At 33.7% G+C, this 19,979-nt stretch overlaps 3 protein-coding genes across 3 annotated transcripts; all 3 read left to right on the top strand.

Annotated features, from left to right (window-relative positions):
- Nucleotides 1–1,517: 1,517 nt before the first annotated feature.
- LOC25495985 (heat shock cognate 70 kDa protein 2) lies at nt 1,518–5,407 on the top strand. The gene is made up of 2 exons (XM_013596251.3): nt 1,518–1,815; nt 3,519–5,407. The coding sequence occupies exons 1-2, from the start codon at nt 1,596–1,598 to the stop codon at nt 5,342–5,344; spliced, it is 2,046 nt and encodes a 681-aa protein (XP_013451705.1). The 5' UTR covers nt 1,518–1,595; the 3' UTR covers nt 5,345–5,407.
- Nucleotides 5,408–9,543: 4,136 nt separating this feature from the next.
- Nucleotides 9,544–10,853, top strand: LOC25495984 (heat shock cognate 70 kDa protein). Its single transcript, XM_024786383.2, is given in 3 exon segments — nt 9,544–9,714; nt 9,716–10,127; nt 10,303–10,853. Coding segments are annotated over 3 exon segments (1,125 nt in total). The 5' UTR covers nt 9,544–9,552.
- Nucleotides 10,854–11,410: 557 nt separating this feature from the next.
- On the top strand, nt 11,411–14,557 carry LOC25495983 (heat shock 70 kDa protein 18). Its single transcript, XM_013596249.3, has 2 exons — nt 11,411–11,777; nt 12,627–14,557. Exons 1-2 carry the CDS (start codon nt 11,564–11,566, stop codon nt 14,438–14,440), a joined length of 2,028 nt encoding a protein of 675 aa, XP_013451703.1. The 5' UTR covers nt 11,411–11,563; the 3' UTR covers nt 14,441–14,557.
- Nucleotides 14,558–19,979: the final 5,422 nt, after the last annotated feature.

Below are 19,979 nucleotides of genomic sequence, written 5' to 3'. Positions count from 1 at the left end.
TATTTAGGCTTAATTGCACTTTTGGACCCCTATCTTTCCAAAAGTTGCGGTTATGGACCCCTAACTAATTTAAATACAAAACAACCCCCTATGTTTTGATTCTTTGGCAGTTTTGGACCAAACTCAGCTTACTACAAAAATGTACTACCTCTGTTTCAAAATATAAGCAAAATTCACTTTTTAGGTTCATTCATTTAATGATGTATGTCGTCCATATTATGAACCACATACATCATTAAATAAATAAACCTAAAAAGTGAATTTTATTTATATTTTGAAACGAAGGAAGTACGTGCTTCACTTAACTAGTGGATCATAATTTAAGACAAAATCATTTTCAACGAGACCTTTCTGCTGTACATGTGCATTAATTACAAAGGACATTTTCAAAACTCAAGTCAAGTTGACACTTTCCTCAACAAAAAATAAGTATCAAGTTGACACTCAAGTCAACAAATTTTTTCACTCAACCGATTAATTAAACTATTGGCCTTGTTCTCTCATCACCTTATTCCAGCTAATATCTTCAGGGACCAGGTCGATGAGTAATTGGTTAAAATGCACGTTTGATGTGGTTTTCGATGATTAGAAGTTGTTTTCCACCACAATGGAAAGGAAAGAATGCGAAAAAAGGTAAAAATTAAATTGTTAATTCAACCGGTAAAAAGTGACCAAATTGTTAGATCAGACGTTATAACTGGGGTTTGAACCAGTGGCGGTTCTAAGGCCAAGCCCCTTGAATTTTTTCTATAAATCCCTATAAATTGGGCAATTTCTTTAGATTTTTAATTATTTGCTTGTAATTTCTTATGTAAATTCCTATAAATGTGTTGCGATTTTTTTTTCCCAATCCTTATAATAATTCTGGCTCCACCACTAATTCGAACCCCAAAATTTCTACTTTATGTGTGCGAGTTTATGATGGCTCTGCCATTTTATCTATCTAAAAAAAATTATTAAACTTTTGTCAATCACTTAAATGTTGAGAGAATGTTAAAATTTATTTTGAAATAAGTGTTTTATCTGTGTTTTAAACTGTGCGTTTGATTTGCTAAAAAATGAAGGACGGGACAGAACAACTCTAGTTGTCCAGTGTTTGATTTGTAAAACTGTTTCAGGTACAGGACAAACTGGAGATAAGGGACATGACAAAAACTCATACTTTTGTCCCTCACCAAACCACAACATAACCTTTTGTCTCACGTGCAAGTTGTCTAAAATACCAAAATAACATTTTGTCCCTCAAAAATCGAATAAAACAAAAAATTACTCAAGGCCATAAAACATTTGTCCTGTGCTGTTCTGCCTTGTGTTGTACTGTTCTATCTTGTACTGTTCTGTCCAATACTTGCTGTTTTGCAAACCAAACACATTAGAGTTTTTTTTTTACTAGAATTATCTAAGTTGACCGAAAGTAAGAAATTTGACAAGTCAAGCAGCCAAACACGTACTACTTTGTGATAGTAAGACTAATATTATTATATATATGCACAAATCTTTACATTTAACGAAACAACTCAAACAACAATTTATTCTCATCGTTCTATATTTCCTACTCAAAACTTTGTTAGGTGTGAGTGATTGCAAAGAAAGAAATGTCATCAGGAATAGGTAAGAAAGTTGCAATAGGAATCGACCTAGGAACAACCTATTCTTGTGTTGCAGTGTGTAAGAAGAATGGAGAGGTACATATAATAGTGAACGACCAAGGGAACAGAACAACACCTTCTTGTGTTGCATTCAAAAACTATGAAAGAATTATTGGTGATGCTGCTTTCAATACGGCTGCTTCAAACCCTACAAACACTATTTTCGGTAAAAGCTTCTAAACTCTTTTATAATTTTTTTTTTGGTATTTCTAATTACATTAATAATTTCTTTATCAACATACTTCTATTTATTTTACATCTTTTTCTTCAATTAACAAGCTATCTTGAAAACATAAACAAATTATGTCTGTTAAAGATAAAATTGTATAAACAATAATAATTATATACAAATTTAATACGAGAGAGAATTGTCTCATGTGTGATCCTGACCCTCAATTAAATAGGCGAGATAACATGTTTTAATATTAAATAAGGAGAGATAGTGTAATTAATGGTGAGATTTAATGACCGCAGAAAACTGAGAGTTTCTCACAAGAGAGGATCCTCTCCCATTTAATACTACTGTCAATATTCATAATTCATGTGATTTTGGCTAAATATTCCTGTATTTAGGGATGTAGGTAATACATTACAAATGATTTTAGATGTTACTCTCTAAAATAATTAATAAGTGTGGGAACATAAGTGTTATATCTATTGATATATTAAAAAAAAAGGTAGAAAATTGATATATTAAAACAAATTAAATTTAATTAATATTTAAATTTATAGAAATTTTAATTATTTAATACAGAAATATTAATTATTAAGAATAGTGCAATTAATTTTATCGTATAGAGGTAAACTATCATATTTTGTCTCGATAAATGTTATAAATTTTATAATTTTATGTCTTTCCTTATGGTTTTATATCATACATAATGTCCTAAATTATTTTTTAATGGGTGATAGTTTTATTTGATACTTTTTTTATTAACAAAATGAGAAATTAAATATTTCTTTTAATTTCAATAATCTATCTGATATGAAAATTAGAAGTGAAGAGTATTTAAAGTTTTGGTTCTTTGTTTTTTTAAAGCAATAACTCATGATAAATAACCATTATTATTTTATATTAATAGATCTTCAAAAGCTTAACAAAATTATTAGTAAATTTGTTCATGAGCATATCGACAATGCTCCATTACTTGGTGGAATTTTGCTCCTGCAGAAATTTTGCTCCATTACTTGGTAGAAATAGGTTAGGTCTTCCTAATTTCAGATTTTGCTAATGTTCTTGAGGATTAGGTTTGACCCCCTCTTTGTATCTTTTTTCTTTTTAATATATTTGGATCACTGTCCTCAATGGACAAACCTTTTTGCCTAAAAAAAAAAAAAAAAAACATGCATGATTATTTTGTAAGATAATTATGCAATTGTGGCTTATATATATGATTTTTATTTTGTTTTTTTATAAGAGTATTTTATGTCAAAGATGTGATAGATTAGTCCTTTTATGCCTATAGGATTTGCTAGAACGCACCCACTTATTTTTTTAGAAGGTGTGTTATAGCAACATACACCTTAAGGTGTATTTATTAACTTTTTAGTTATAACTTGCTAAAACACTCCCTCTAGAAAATCCCATATATATATATATGGGAATGCTACAACACACCCACCCTCTTTTATGAAGGTGTGTTTTAGCATTAAACACCTTGTATGTTTGGACAAAAAACCCCAACATTTCCTTTTTAAAAACAAGTAAAATGAAGGGCAATTTTGTAATTCAACTTTTTAATGTCAATTTTGTAAAATGATATATATATATATATATATGGATTTATTTAAATCCACGTCAAATGATTAATTCATAAAGCGATATAATTGTTTTTCTCAAAGTGTACACAACTCTCTTTTGTTTTGTAGATGCAAAGAGGCTAATTGGTCGGAAATTTTGCGACCCCATAGTAGAAAGTGATGTGAAGTTGTGGCCATTCAAAGTAATTGGCGACCTAAATGACAAACCCATGATTGTTGTTAACTATAAAGACGAGGAAAAGCATTTTGCTGCTGAAGAAATCTCATCCATGGTATTGGCGAAAATGCGAGAGACAGCAGAAGCCTTCCTTGGATCAACAGTGGATGATGTTGTTATAACTGTGCCTGCATACTTTAATGACTCACAACGCCAGTCTACTCGAGATGCGGGTGCTATTGCTGGCCTCAATGTTTTGCGAATACTCAATGAGCCTACTGCAGCTGCAATTGCATATGGCTTTGGCATGAAACCATTTAATCATGGACGTAGAAATGTTTTCATATTTGACTTAGGTGGTGGTACTTTGGACGTGTCTGTTCTCACATTTGAGGATGGTGATATCAATGTTAAGGCTATTGCAGGAGACACTCACCTCGGGGGACAAGACTTTGATAATGCAATGGTGAACCATTTTGTGAAAGAGTTCTTGAGGAAGGAAAAAATGGACATTAGTGGAAATCCAAGAGCCCTTAGGAGGCTGAAGACTGCTTGCGAGAGAGCAAAAAGGATACTTTCTGTCAATACTGCGACTAACATTGAGATAGATTGTTTAAATGAAGGTAAAGATTTTTTGTCAACGATTAGTCGTGCAAAGTTCGACGATCTCAACAAGAGTCTTTTTGACCAGTGCATGGAGATTGTAGAAAAGTGTATAGAAGATAGTGGGATAGTGAAGAGTAACATTCATGATGTTGTGCTTGTTGGCGGGTCTACCAGGATTGTAAAAGTGCAACAACTTTTGATTGATTTCTTTGGAATTAAAAAAGGTAGTGGGACGGAGTTATGTAAAAGCATCAATGCAGATGAGGCAGTTGCATATGGCGCTGCTGTCCATGCTTTTATAGCAAGTGGTGAGATTTGTGAAAAGTTTCAAGATTTGACATTGAGGGAAGTCAATCCTTTGTCCCTTGGAATTAATATCAAAGGGGGCCTCATGAGCGTAATAATTCCTAGGAATACCACGATTCCTACCAATATGGAAGATGTATACACCACCAGTGAACCCAACCAAAATAGTTTATCAATTTCCGTTTATGAGGGTGAGAGGCAAACAACTAAGGACAACAACTTGCTAGGATCTTTTGAGTTTGAAATTCCTCCATGTCCAAAAGGTGATCAAAAATTCGTGGTCAACTTCCAAATTAACGATGATGGCATCTTAGACGTCTCTGTTACGGAGAAAGCCTTCGGAATCGATAAAAGGTTTAAAATAGTAAATGACAAGGGAAGACTGTCAAAGGAGGAAATTGAGAGGATGATCAGTGAAGCTGAGAAATACAAAGATGAAGACATGAGGCATAGGAAGAAGGTTGAATCGAGAAATGCACTAGAGAAGTACGCATACAATATGAGGGATTCCATAAATGATCCAGAAGTTAGCTCGAAGCTTTCGTCAAAAGAAAAGGAAAAGATCAATAACGCAGTTGATTTGGTCTTCATGTGGCTTGACGCTAATAAGGTAGTAGAACAACAAGATTTTGAGTGTTATAGGAGCATTCTTTCAAGTGTGTTTGATCCAATTATTTTGAAGATGATAAAGGATGAGGGGCATGGTGTGGAAGAAGGTACTATGGTTGGGCATCCAGTGAAGAAAAAGAAGAATCGTTGGTTACCATTATTAGCCAAATATTGTTTCCAGACAGTGTATGCAGCTGCAACAGGTGACATCACCGGGATAGTTTCTTCTGGAATTGTTGACTTTATAAAAAGTTAAACCTTCATTCAAATTGTACTGTGAAATTTCATATTTAAGCGACAATGTCAACTATATAATAAAGACTTAAATGCAGGTTTTCTTTCTATGTTTTAAAAAGTTGTGATTTTGCCTCTTAAAATAATACTAGTAATTTTAACCTTTAACTTTTCTCCTTTTATAAAACATAAAATTTGGTTCAGTGCCTACGTGTTGCATCGCTTAAGTGATGAGGATGTGAGTTGTGTAATTTTTTATTTATAAAAAATCTAAATGTCACACTCTATTTCTAGAATTAAAAAAGAAAATGGAAGAGTTAAAAGAGAGAAGCACGTGAACAGCCTCTTTATATTATTTTATCGAAGAATTTTCAAATCAACTCCTATTTTCCCAATGCAACTCCAATTTTTCCCACATAAACTCCAATTTTTCCAAGAATCTCCTATTTCAAAGAAAACCCAAAATCATTTTCTTAGATAAACTAGTTACAAACCCGTGCGAAGCACGGGTTAAATTATGTATTTTTTAAAAAAATTTCTCTAAAAGAGGGATGTTCAAATTACGGAACATTCTTATTCTTCGTAATTTTGAGAACGAAGGTCGCGTCCTTCGCACGAATTGAATACTGTTTTTTCTTTTTTAATCCTTACTATATGTTTGAATAAGTTAAATGAAACTGATTTCTTAAGATAAACTCCAAGTGTACTAAGCCAATCCCAAAATGTTACCGCACTAAATAAAAAACACAGCCAAATAGTGCACATATTATGTAATCTAAACAAATATACATAGACTGAATAATACAAATCCTCATATTTGTTAATTAACATCATCATGATCATACTAAATAACTTGAGCTCCTCTACACTACACGAAAATTAACAGTCACAGGCTCCAATATAATTCATAAATTGCTTTTGGTTTTTTAGTGTATCAAAAAACAACATTTATGAAGGATTGACAGTGACAAATCCTTATTCATGAACAACATTTATGAACAATCCCTATTACGTAAGTGTACTGTTTTAACCCTTATGCTCATATCTAATCTCCTATTTTCATGAACAACCCTAATGCTCACACCTAATCTTCTTATATATTAAAGTTAACCCGTAAGCCCTAATTTTAACCTAAACCCTATTGCATAATTTTATTGTTTTAACCCTAATGCTCACACCTAATCTCCTATTTTCATGAACAACCCTAATGCTCTCACCTAATCTTCTTATCTTCTTATATATTAAAGTTAACCCATAAGCCCTAATTTTAACATAAACCCTATTGCATAATTTTACTCTTTTAACCCTAATGCTCACACCTAATCTCCTATTTTCATGAAGAACCCTAATGTTCATACCTAATCTCCTATTTCATGAACAAAACAAATCGGCATCGCTTTATTTCCCCTATTTCTTTAAAACAAATCGCCCTATTTCTTCAACAAAACAAATCGCCCTATTGGAATAAAAGGGTTTTGAAAGATTATATCAACATTTTTTTTTGTTAATATTACACTTTTCATCCAAATTAGAACTGAACTCTCTTTGTTAAATATCTACCACAAAATGCACTAGAATTTTGCAATCTATATAAATAGGTGGAAGAAACATTTTAACAAACAGTTAAAGGGTATCATTTACGGTAAATGCCAAATATTCAATAAAAAGAAAATTATTTAAATAAAACATTTTACATGTTGAGGTTAAGAATGAGCTATTTTTAGGTACATAATATAACATTAACATACAATTTTTACAAAAGAATGAAGTAACATTTTGTCAAAAAAAAGAAGATGAAGTAACATACCAATTATATAACATTGACATATAATTTTAACAAAAGAATGAAGTAACACACGATTGATAAAAATTAATATTTTTAAGGTGAATAAGTGTGGTGTCTGAGGTTCGAATTCCAACATCTGCATATATTTGGGACCACATATTTCATTCTCTTTGATATACATTGAGATTTGTTTTTATCTACTACATCTACAATGTATATGACCCGTGCGGCAGCACGGGTGGAAAATCTAGTTTTTATGAAAGTGTCTTTCAGCAAAGTTATAACTAAAAAGTGCTTGCTTTTAACCTAAATTCAGTGCTTTTAACTAAAAAATCGTTTTCTACTAAACAGATAAACATAAAAAATAAAAACAAATCACTCATATTAACAAATTGTTCCTATTTTGTTTGCAAGACAAAAATCGTATAGATATAAATTGTTCCTAATCGTTTCCTACTAAATAGATAAACATAAAAATAAAAGAAAAAAAAAATCACTCCTATTAACAAATTATAATTTGGCAAAATTACACAATTAGTCCCTTAACTTTATTTTAGGTAACACTTTCGTCCTTTATCTTTTTTTTGTCACGATTTAGTCCTTTATGTTATAAAATAACAACATAGTTATCCTTTTTTATGAAAAAAATAATCAAAAACTCCAAAAAAAAATCATCAAACTCATAGGCAAACGTAAATCTTCATCATACACGCATATAAAATCAAATTTCTTTGAAAAAAATCTCATAAAAAATGATAAGATATTGTCATTTTATAACATAAAGGACTAAATCGTGACAAAAAAAAGATAAAGGACGAAAGTGTTACCTAAAATAAAGTTAAAGGACTAATTGTGTAATTTTGCCTTATAATTTTAACCTAAATTCAGTGCTTGCTTTTACTGCATTTACTATGTTTCTTCCTTATAGAATCCTTTTCTGTTCGAAGTGGCATGCGATAGCTTTTTAGCCTTCTTTCCAAACTAAGGTAATTGTTGTTCATATGTTTTTGTGTGTTTCGATCGTTTATTTTGCAGTTTAGGATTTTTTAAATTATATAGGTTGTAGTTAGCAGCAACAAACTGAAAAATATGCATCAAAAACGAAGTTGCTGCTGCTGATTCGGCTGTGACTCCAACTAGCAAACCTGTGGGAAAGTGGTCTTCTGATAGCGTGGAATCACTTGATGATTTTGTTGTGCTTAGTTCTGATGCATCTGCTACAAAAGAGCCAAAGCTGGTTCATTCAAGCAACAAAGACGAAGTTGCCGCAATTGATTCAGTTGTGACTCCAACTATCAAATCTTTGGGAAAGCGATCTGCTGATAGCGTCGAATCACTAGATGATATTGTTTTGATTGGTGAAGATGCATCTGTTACAAAAGAGCCTAAGCTGGTGCATGTTAAGGTTGAAGCCTATGAGTGAAGTCTCTTGAAAGATTATGGAGTTTCGGTTGTGTTGCTGATGTCCAAGTCAGTTGTCCTTTTGTTTCCGTTAATGACTGTTTCGGTTATGGTTTTGTGTTTTGAAAGATCTGCTATACTTTTGATTTATTTCTACTGCGCATAATGTATATGAAGGCTCATTTATATGTTGCTTCCAACTGTGCAAATAAAGTAGAAGACTTAAGGATTATCTGCACAATCAAAGTGCTTAGACATTTTAGATCCTGATGTAGTAAACCTCAAATATGTTTTGTCCATTGCATGTCTGTGTTTTATGCAAAGATTATATTCCTATTAGTAGAAGAAAGTGCAAAAAAAACAAAAGAAAAAAGATTGTGCACTGAGACTAAATAATATTTATTAGTTTGTATGTTTGGGAAGTATTTTGGGTTATTTGCATTGTTCAAACAAATATAGTTTGATGTCTTTTTAAAAGAGTATTCACCGCAGGAATTGATGAGTGAGAATAGAAATTGGTAAATTTATTGCTTATTAAAATTAAGAAATTAAGAAAGTTGGTTATAGGCAAAAATTACGGAAATTAAGAAAGTTGGCTGTAGTATTAAATTTTTATATAATTACTATTGATTTTACAATTGTATCCTTAAGAGAGAGAGTTAATTTATGTTTTCAACATAATATTTATTGTTGATTGAAGAAAAAAATGCAAAATAAATAAGGGTATGTTGGTAAAGAATTAATTAATGTACTTGTAAATACCAACAGGGTTTTATAAAAAAGGACAAATTTTTTTCTCAAAAGGCTCTTATAATTAGGGACGGAGGTAGTATTTTATTTGGAATATTAAGTTTGTTTGTGTTTATTAGTAGACTTCGCACGGGTCAAAAGTCTAGTATATTTATATATAAATCCTATTAAGTCTTGCAACCCTAATTTTACTTCTAAAAAAAATTATGAAAAACACAGCAAGAGAGATTCAAACCAGTTACAACTTGGTGACATTTCTATGTAATACCGTTGCACCACTCAATGACAAACCCATGATTGTTGTTAACTATAATGACGAGGAAAAGCATTTTGCTGCAGAAGAAATCTCATCCATGGTATTGACAAAAATGGGCGAGATTGCTGAAGCTTACCTTGGATCAACAGTGAAGGATGTTGTTATAATTGTGCCTACATACTTTAATGATTCACAACGTACGCCAGTCTACTTGAGATGCGGGTGCTATTGCTGGCCTCAATGTTTTGCGAATAATCAATGAGCCTTCTGCAGCTGCAATTGCATATGGTCTTGACATGAAACCTTTTAATCATGGATGTAGAAATGTTTTCATTTTTTATTTAGGTGGTGGTACTCTGGATGTGTCCATTCTCACATTTGAGAATGGTGCTATCAATGTTAAGGCGATTGCAGGAGACACTCACCTTGGGGGACAAGACTTTGATAATACAATGGTGAACCATTTTGTGAAAGAGTTCTCGAGGAAGTATAAAATCGACATTAGTGGAGATCCAAGAGCCCTTAGGAGGTAGAAGTCTGCTTGCGAGAAAGCAAAAAGGATACTTTCTTCCAATACTACGACCACCATTGAGATAGAGAGTTTAAATCAAGGTTTAGATTTCTACTCATCGATTAGTCGCGCAAAGTTTGAGGAACTCAACAAGAATGACTTCGACAAGTGCATGGAGATTGTAGAAAAGTGTATAATTGAGATAGAGAGTTTAAATCAAGGTATAGATTTCTTCCAATACTACGACCACCATTGAGATAGAGAGTTTAAATCAAGGTATAGATTTCTACTCATCGATTAGTCGCGCAAAGTTTGAGGAACTCAACAAGAATCACTTCGACAAGTGCATGGAGATTGTAGAAAAGTGTATAATTGATAGTGGGATGGACAAGAGTAGCATTCATGATGTTGTCCTTGTTGGTGGCTCTACTAGGATTGTAAAAGTGCAACAAATGGTGAGTGATTTCTTTGGGAGGAAGCTTTTATGCAAAAGCATCAATGTTGATGAGGCAGTGGCATATGGCGCTGCTGTCCATGCTTCTATATTGAGTGGTGAGCGTAGTGAGAAGGTTCAAGATTTACTATTGTCGGAGGTCATTCCTTTGTCCCTTGGATTGGAGACTCAGGGGGGGATTATGAACACAATAATCCCTAGGAATACCAAAATTCCTGCCAAAATGGAACATGTATTCACCACACATTTGCACAACCACATGAATATTCTAATTCATGTTTATGAAGGTGAGAGGAAAATAACTAGGGAAAACACTTTACAAAAAAAATGCTCTTCCGACTCTGGAGTATTTGCGAACCGTAGAAATTTGTAGCCTAACTCATCTTGACAAAACCGGCTTGTAAAGCATGGAGTGCCTCCTCTTCTATACACTTAGTCCAATTCAACCCATATGGGACTAAATCCACCCCCTCAAAGCCAACACAAGACAACTCAAATGTCGCATTTAAGCGACTAGGGACATATCGCAATAAAGGCGGAATTCCCAACCTTTTCCATGGGAAAGAAAGGTTGTTCTATTAGGGTAAGGCACAAAATCAAAATGGATTTTTGAAATGCAAGTTTGGCGTCTAATGAATTTTTTTTCTTTTTATTTTACAAATAAGGGTTACAGCCTATATAGATGGATTTAATATGCTATCCAAGGAGAATATTCACTCTTGCAAGTAGCAAAACTCCGGTTTATAAGAATTTGACTGAATCAATTTTGATGGCTTTAGTGTCAACTTGACTACTTTTTTTTTTCTTTCGAGGAAAGTGTCAGCTTGACTTCTAGTTGTTTTAAATTATGCACCACTAGTTGTTTTGTTTTTGAGCAAATTATTATCCACTAGTTATTTGTGAAAATTATAACCACCAACCTTAAAATCATGAAAACTAATCCGAAACAGCAACGAAACTTACAAAGAAGTTCATATTGTACTTCTTTTTATAAGCCAAGCCCTCAAAGAAAACCTTATACATACATTAGCCGAAACAAACAACAATTTGTTCTCAAAACCTGGGTGACCTTGCAAGAGAGAAATGACAGTAAAAGGTGAGAAAGTTGCAATAGGAATCGACCTAGGAACAACCTATTCTTGTGTTGCTGTATGGAGGCATGATAGGATAGAGATCATACCGAACGACCAAGGGAATAGAACAACACCTTCTTATGTTGCCTTCACTGACTCTGAAAGAATGATTGGTGATTCTGCTTTCAATATGGCTGCATCCAACCCAACCAACACTGTTTTCGGTAAAAGCTTCTAAACTCAATTACTCTTGATTTTATTTAGAATAAACTGATACATGATAGGATAAACTATCATGTTTTTCCTTGATTTTAGTGTTTGATGAGCAAACTATATATGATATTTTAATGCATGAAACTTATCCTATGTATATTATATTTTTAGTTAAAATTCTTATTTTCGATAGGGTTAATATATGTTTACCCTATGTAATATTAACGGTTTTCGGTTTAACTTCTGTAAAGTTTCTTTTTTAGATTTCAACTCTGTTATTTGAAGATTCTTTAGTGTTTTATTTTATGACATCAAATTTCAATATTTAAGGTACTTTCACACTCTGTATTTTGAACGAATTTTTGTTTATGTATGTCATTTTATCGATTTTGTACGGTCAAAATTCATGAAAGTCTAAATCCAAACAATCTTCAAATTACAGAGTTGGAATCAAATTTTTTTATAGGGTGTAATCAGAAACCGCTAATATTACATGAGGTAAACATATATTAACTCTTTTGGATGCAAGCTGGGTTTGGAACCAACTGAATTTGATATGGAAATAATTTTAAATCAACTGTATATTATATATCAAATGATTTTATAGATGTATTATATGCAAAATAATTTTTAATCTAGCTATGAATTTTGTAATGAAAATATCCAATAAAAAGTTATTTAGTGATATAACGATACATGTTACATCAGTGTAATTTGATTCATAATTAATATATAACAATTTTTCATATTCAAGATATATTAGAGTTATCCTATTTATACATACAGATTTATTCAAATGCAATGAAAATGGTACATCATTTTTTCTCATAGTGTACTCAATTCTTTTGTTTGTTTTGTAGATGCAAAGAGGCTAATTGGTAGGAAGTTTTGCGACTCAATCGTACAAAGTGATATGAAGTCGTGGCCCTTCAAAGTAATTGGCGACCTCAATGACAAACCCATGATTGTTGTTAACTATAATGACGAGGAAAAGCATTTTGCTGCTGAAGAAATCTCATCGATGGTATTGGCAAAAATGGCCGAGATAGCTGAAGCTTACCTTGGATCAACAGTGAAGGATGTTGTTATAACTGTGCCTGCTTACTTTAATGACTCACAACGCCAGTCCACTCGAGATGCGGGTGTTATTGCTGGCCTCAATGTTATGCGAATAATCAATGAGCCTTCTGCAGCTGCAATTGCATATGGTCTTGACATGAAACCTTTTAATCATGGATGTAGACATGTTTTCATTTTTGATTTAGGTGGTGGTACTCTGGACGTGTCCATTCTCACATTTGAGAACGGTGCTATCAATGTTAAGGCGATTGCAGGAGACACTCACCTTGGGGGACAAGACTTTGATAATACAATGGTGAACCATTTTGTGAAAGAGTTCTCGAGGAAGTATAAAATCGACATTAGTGGAGATCCAAGAGCCCTTAGGAGGTTGAAGTCTGCTTGCGAGAAAGCAAAAAGGATACTTTCTTCCAATACTACGACCACCATTGAGATAGGGAGTTTAAATCAAGGTATAGATTTCTACTCATCGATTAGTCGCGCAAAGTTTGAGGAACTCAACAAGAATCACTTCGACAAGTGCATGGAGATTGTGGAAAAGTGTATAATTGATAGTGGGATGGACAAGAGTAGCATTCATGATGTTGTCCTTGTTGGCGGCTCTACTAGGATTGTAAAAGTGCAACAAATGGTGAGTGATTTCTTCGGGGGGAAGCTTTTATGCAAAAGCATCAATGTCGATGAGGCGGTGGCATATGGCGCTGCTGTCCATGCTTCTATATTGAGTGGTGAGTTTAGTGAGAAGGTTCAAGATTTACTATTGTCGGAGGTCATTCCTTTGTCCCTTGGATTGGAGAAACATGGGGGGATTATGGAAATAATAATCCCTAGGAATACCAAAATTCCTGCCAAAATGGAACATGTATTCACCACACATTTGCACAACCAAATGAATATTCTAATTGATGTTTATGAAGGTGAGAGGAAAATAACTAGGGACAACAACTTGCTAGGAAGATTTGTGTTGGAAATTCCTCCTGCTGCGGCAGGTGTTCCTCAGATCATAATCCGCTTCCAAATCGATGACGATGGCATCTTACACATCTGTAGCAGGGAGAAATTCCTTGGAGTTAATAATAAGGTTAAAATAATAAGTGATAAGGGAAGATTGTCAAAGGAGGAAATTGAGAGGATGATCAAAGAAGCTGAGAAGTACAAAGATGAAGACAAGAGGTATATGAAGAAGCTAGAAGCGAGAGATGTATTAGAGAAGTATGCATACAACATGAGGAATGCGATAAATGATAAGGACATTAGTTTGATGCTTTCGTCAAAAGAAAAGGAAAAGATCAATAAAGCAATTGATTTGGTCTTCATGTGGCTCGATGTTAACGTGGTTGCGGAACAAGAACAATTTGAGTATTATACGAGCATTCTTTCAAGTGTATTTGATGCAGTTATAGTGAAGAAGATAAATGATGAGAGGCATGGTGTGCAAGAGGGTATTATGGTTGGGAATGCAGTAAAGAATAAAAAGAATCATTGGTTACAAACTTTACTAAAATATTCTTTCATTATAGTGTACGCAGCTGCAACAACTAACATCACTGGGCTAGCCTCTCAGCTCATTGTTGACTTTGTAAAAAAAGATTAAAACTTCATTCAAATTGTATTGTAAAATTTCAAGTTTAAGGTGACAATGTCAACTATATGATAATTTATTCAACGTGCTTACAAATGTATATGACTTCTGTATATATGTTAAGATTAATCTTTTCCCTCTTTGCAACTTGCTTAATATGGTACAATAATATCTATTTATAAAAAAAATTATATTACTTTCCAAGTATTTAAGAGACCAAGGTTGTTCTATTAGCTGAGAGGTTATGGCACAAAATCAACATCAACCTTTTCCATCAACATCAACCTTGTAAAATGAGAATTCTTAAATTTTAGAATGTCCTCTTGAATCCACACAACAATATTTCCCTTAACAGTTGCTATAGTTAAGATGGTTCTATAAGAAATCAACGAATATCAGATGTCGATTTCCTGTTATCAAATTATGTGGATGAATTATGCCTATATAAAATTTAATAGTACCGTAAATCATAGTAGTTAATAGCGGATAGCAGCGCGTAGCGTGCGACCCCAAAAATGCTATAGCGGGATAACGCATAGCGCAATGACCGCTATTTCATAGAGAGCAGAATAGAGTTTTATATAAACAAAACAGAGGATTGTTTGTACAAACTACAAACAGAAACAAAGAGAGTAGAATGGGGTTTGGAATCAATAATTACAAAGAAAACTAGAACAAAAAAGTAATAGGACAGAGTTTGAGATTGTTAAACAAAAAAATAACAGGATAACAGAGCAAACACGACAAAGTAGAGGAAGATTTACAGCAGAGGTGAAGAAGTTTCACAGAACAGCAGAAAAGCAGAGAGAAGATACGTTTTGCATTTTGCAGATAAACACCGTTTTGCGTAAGAATGAAAGAAGGAAGAGAGAAGCTAAACTTTTTAGGATTTGATGAAAATGTAAAAAATACCCTTGTTTTTTATGATTTGATGAAAATGTAAAAAATACCCTTGTTGTATTTAAATAGCAAAAGAAATAATAAACCCGTAGGCCGAAATAAAACAAAACAAAATAATACTAGAAAGTTCTAGAAAATTACTAAGATTTGGCTAAAATAAAATACTACTAAATTACTAAGAAAACTCTCCTACATCAGTCTCCTCCACCTCTGAACAAGAGACCACCCTCCTGGATCCCATTGAAGAAATGCAGTAGCTTGCCGAATAATTTCTAGATCCTCCATTTTACAAATCTCAGGTAAATAATAAGAATGTCACGAGGGAAACTCCCATGATTGGTTCCAACTAGCATTATCCAAGTACCATGAATTAACTTGAAAGTCCATGCCTTCATCTTCTAGAGACTTTTCCTGTATAGTGTATGTCAATTCCTTGCATTTTACGTCTTGAGCTTCATATTCTTTTATCTTGTCCGGTTGATCACTTATGACCACAAACACATCAGCATTAGCAGCAAAATTCCAAGTGCCGTACTTAGGAGGTAAAGTCTTCCATTTAAGTAGAATTGTTGGAACAGAAATACTTCCCTTATCAATCATTTTTCGGTGTAGAACAGCCAGTGACATTCAGACATATTCACATATTTGAAGTAATTTTCATGATACACTCTATCATCACGACTTTCTTTCTCCAAACTAACATCTTCAAAGCTTATATATATTGATTGACTATCGCATGAATATGTAACATGTGTGATTGGATTGGACTACTAGCTTCCCGATGCACCCACTGCCTTAGGCATTCCAATTTTGGGGGATCGCATATGGGCTATTTGAGTTTCATAAACAACAAGTAAATGTGTCTTGGTGGTATCAAATTGAACATACACTTGTAGATCTCTTCCCTAAGACCATGATATGTATGCTTCATAGCTCCTTCACTTTCATTCCATTCCACTAGAAATGACTCCCCTTCTTTATTGGTGCCGCAAGAAGCACTATCTGACAATGTGGTAGATGAATGGCCAAATGCATCATAATCAACCCCAGAACCCATGTTATCATATAACCTGATGACATCTTGTCATTACGTAATTTTTTATGTAAATTTATGATATTTGGAGTTCACAAGCAAGCTTAAACAGTAATTAAAGCAAGAAAAACTGAAGAATTGTCAAGACCTTGGGAAGACAAGAATGAAGATTCACGAGTCCTCAGAAGACTTACAATAGGGAAAAATTATGTTCCCTAGTCTGGAGGCAAGTTATTTGAAGACGAAAACCTAAAACGACGGAAAATCGGAGAATTGGGCCCAAGAAAGACCTCATGCGCCTAACACATGAACAATGTTCCTAGCACATCTGATACCTCGGGGCATATTTGTCTTTTCTTGTTATTATTTTGGGTAAAGCCCGCACTTTTAACCTAAATCCAAGTAGAAACTCTCACTATAAATATTTGCATTCCTCATTCAGAATTTCTGGTTCAGAACTGAAGCAGTTCAAGATGAAGGCTACTTTGGAGCTTCAGGAGAGAATCTATCTTCTCCTTGATTTTCTAGGGTATGTGTTTATCTTTTATAACTTGTTTAGTCACCATGTGTAGCTAAATCTCGTAGAGATTAGGTCTGAGAAAATTCTGATGTAACCCTAATTGAATCATATTGTTGTGAAACTCTATTATTGTGAATATCAATCTAGTTTTATTCAATTTAATTGTTCTTAATGCTTTCTATATGCTAATCAAATATAAACATGATTTCGTGAGAATGACTACTGACCATAGGTTTCACACTTAGACCTAATTGAAATGTTCAAATAAACAGGGTTAATTAGTCTAGGATTGGATAATCGTTTATTTGTGATATTAGGTTAACGTTCTTAAAACCTTCAAAGAATATTAGATCACCTAAGGAATTAGGGACTGTAGTCTGAGAAGAGAGTCTTAAGTCAAGGGTTAGGGCTATTTTAGTTAATCATCGTAAAACTATAGAAATATTCATGAGAAATAGGTGCATTGTACCAATTAGGGGACCTCAGAGGATTCGAAAGACCTAATCATATCTCTCTCTATCTTTTCTAAACAACTTTATTTTATGTTATTTACTTTTTATGCACACATACCTATTGCCTCGGGCACTAAAATAAACTTTACTCATCTTATTTCATAATGCAATTGTTTACTTGAGATTAACACGGTACTCGTGGAAACGAACTTAATTGTATTACTTCGATAGTTTTTAGTACACTTGCTAAATATCTATCATAACCATGCCTTTATTTTCCCATCAGTTGTTGTCCAAAAGATGAACTAAATACTTTCTTTGTGATGAGGGCATACAGAATATATAGGCGCTTCATGACCCTCAAAAGTATATTGCTTTGCACCAGTGACTGCATCCCATGCCTTGATGACCCTGTTGTCTCCAAATGTTACAACACAAAGCTGTTTAGAATTATTGTGATGTGATGCGACATATAAGGACATCATTTGCTGAAAAAATAATTCACTATCTTTGTGATAAGAAAATAGGGTATCCCGATTGACATAGTATAGATCACACTCACTACATGGAGGTAATCTACTAAGCCTGTTGTCAATGTGATCCCCAGAAGCATATCTTATGGATTGATTCAGTTGAATTTTCTTAAAACCAGAATCAGTGCCCTCTGTTGTCTTGGCAGAATCATTGCTTTGACCTTCCAATTGATGCAAAAGTTTTAATGATAAAGAGCGTCCAATACCTTCATAACCATTAATAGTAGAAGACAAGAAATAGCAGCAGCTTCATCAACGACCAATAATTCAACTTGCGAGAGCTTTTGTTTGTCTTTCATGTGACGCTTGTCCTTGTAACACCATTAAACACTTAGACTAGATTTGATATGTGTTTGGCTAAGCATGAAATTTAGATTTACAATCGTGGTACTAGATGACCAATCCATGAGTGGTGACAATTTTTGTAAAATAACATAATCAGATTGTTGGTCGATAACTATAACAACATATCGATCCGGTGGTTTCTTCGACAACAGCTAGCTATTGAAGATCCGATGATTTTAGTAGCGGGGATACAAAATCATTGAATCATAAGTGACTTCCAATGGTTTTAATCGCTCCACATACAATTTCTTCAAGCCATCTATTATTGATGTCATTGCACTAACCGTAAAGAAGTTACCTCTTACTAAGAGGTAACTTCTTTACGGTTTTTGAAGCAACTGGTGGCAAAGGCTGAGGCTGACCAGTACCAAATACATCAGGTTGGGCATTTATTGTCGAACTCTCTTTATCTGCTACTAATACATCAATTACTTCCATGACAGGAAGTTTGATCTTTTTATTGTCAACGCCTTCTTATTTTCCATATCAGCATCATGCGATAATTTCCCACCATATCCGAGATCCTTACTCAACTTCTCCTTCATATTCTCATCATAACCACCCTTCACCGACGTTTGATACATCCGCGGCGACGGGAGCTGCTTCCTCTCCAAATTTTTAATTGATACAAGCGGTGAGAGAGAGAATCTATCCCGAGAGTTAAATCTTTTAAGCATAAGCTGTTTTATCCTTCTCCAAGTTGAAATAGGGTTTTTTCTTTGTCTCTGTCTATGCACAATGAGTCTATCCCACCAAACAGCTGCGATACTTTTCAGTCTGTTCGCAACCATCTTAACTTGCTTGCTTTCCGGGACGTCAATGACGTCGAAAAATCTGTCAACATCAATCTCCCAATCCAAAAATTTTTCTACATCCATTGTTCCGTAAAACAATCGAATATCAGCCTTTATGTGGTAATCATATAAACCCTAATAATTGGAATTGGTTGTCCTCCCCTGTTCGGATTTCTGTTGTTGGTTGTAGTTGCAGTTGTTGTTGTTGCGGTTGTCAATCTTAGTTGTCAACCCCGTTGTTGTTGTTATCAATGTCGCCATTTGATACAGAGCTTTGGCGGTCGCAATTAAACTGTCAAATTCTCCTTTTGTAACCGGTTGATCTCCTATGGCTGATCACGTTAGGAAACGAACAGGAGAAACCTGCTCTGATACCAACTGAAGCAATACGGAAGCAAGGGTTAGCAAACACTAAACCTAAAATATAAAGAGACAGGTTGCAAGCGACAAACCTATCAAATAAGGTTTCCGGAATCCACCAGAATTGAGAGAAAATCTCGAATAATTTTATTGAATCAAAAAGTGTCTTTTAAGCTACATAATGTTCTGTTTAAATAGCAAAAGAAATAACAAACTCGTAGACCGAAATAAAACAAAACAATATAATAATAGAAAGTTCTAGAAAATTACTTAGGTTTGACTAAAATAAAATACTATTAAATTATTAAGAAAACCCTTCTACATTGAAAGAATCTGAATGACGGTTTGAATATGACTTTTGGTCCGTTTGATAGTTTTTTGAAGGGGTTTTTATGGGAGTACAGGTGATAGGTGTTTAAAAAATTTTCCGATTTCATTCTGTTTTTATGGCAAAGACGACACTTAAAATGAGACGGAGGAAGTACTAGATTTGGTTACTATCATATAGATCAATGACTTGGTAAGAGTAACCACAACAAATCTTAATGAAATGAGAACCTTAGTAAGTGTTGACTGAATCAATTTTGATGGCTTAAGTGTCAACTTGACTACTT

This window comes from Medicago truncatula, chromosome 6, assembly GCF_003473485.1.
Source record: "Medicago truncatula cultivar Jemalong A17 chromosome 6, MtrunA17r5.0-ANR, whole genome shotgun sequence".
Lineage (NCBI taxonomy): Eukaryota > Viridiplantae > Streptophyta > Magnoliopsida > Fabales > Fabaceae > Medicago > Medicago truncatula.
Note: the sequence above shows the minus strand (reverse complement) of the source record. Positions and strands in the feature narration are given on the sequence as shown.

Bases quoted from the DNA above. Each gene is read 5' to 3' on its own strand.
- LOC25495985 (XM_013596251.3), top strand. From the start codon at position 1,596: ATGTCATCAGGAATAGGTAAGAAAGTTGCAATAGGAATCGACCTAGGA. The intron at 1,816-3,518 runs GTAAAAGCTTCT...TTTGTTTTGTAG, and splicing joins CCCTACAAACACTATTTTCG to ATGCAAAGAGGCTAATTGGT.
- LOC25495983 (XM_013596249.3), top strand. From the start codon at position 11,564: ATGACAGTAAAAGGTGAGAAAGTTGCAATAGGAATCGACCTAGGAACA. The intron at 11,778-12,626 runs GTAAAAGCTTCT...TTTGTTTTGTAG, and splicing joins CCCAACCAACACTGTTTTCG to ATGCAAAGAGGCTAATTGGT.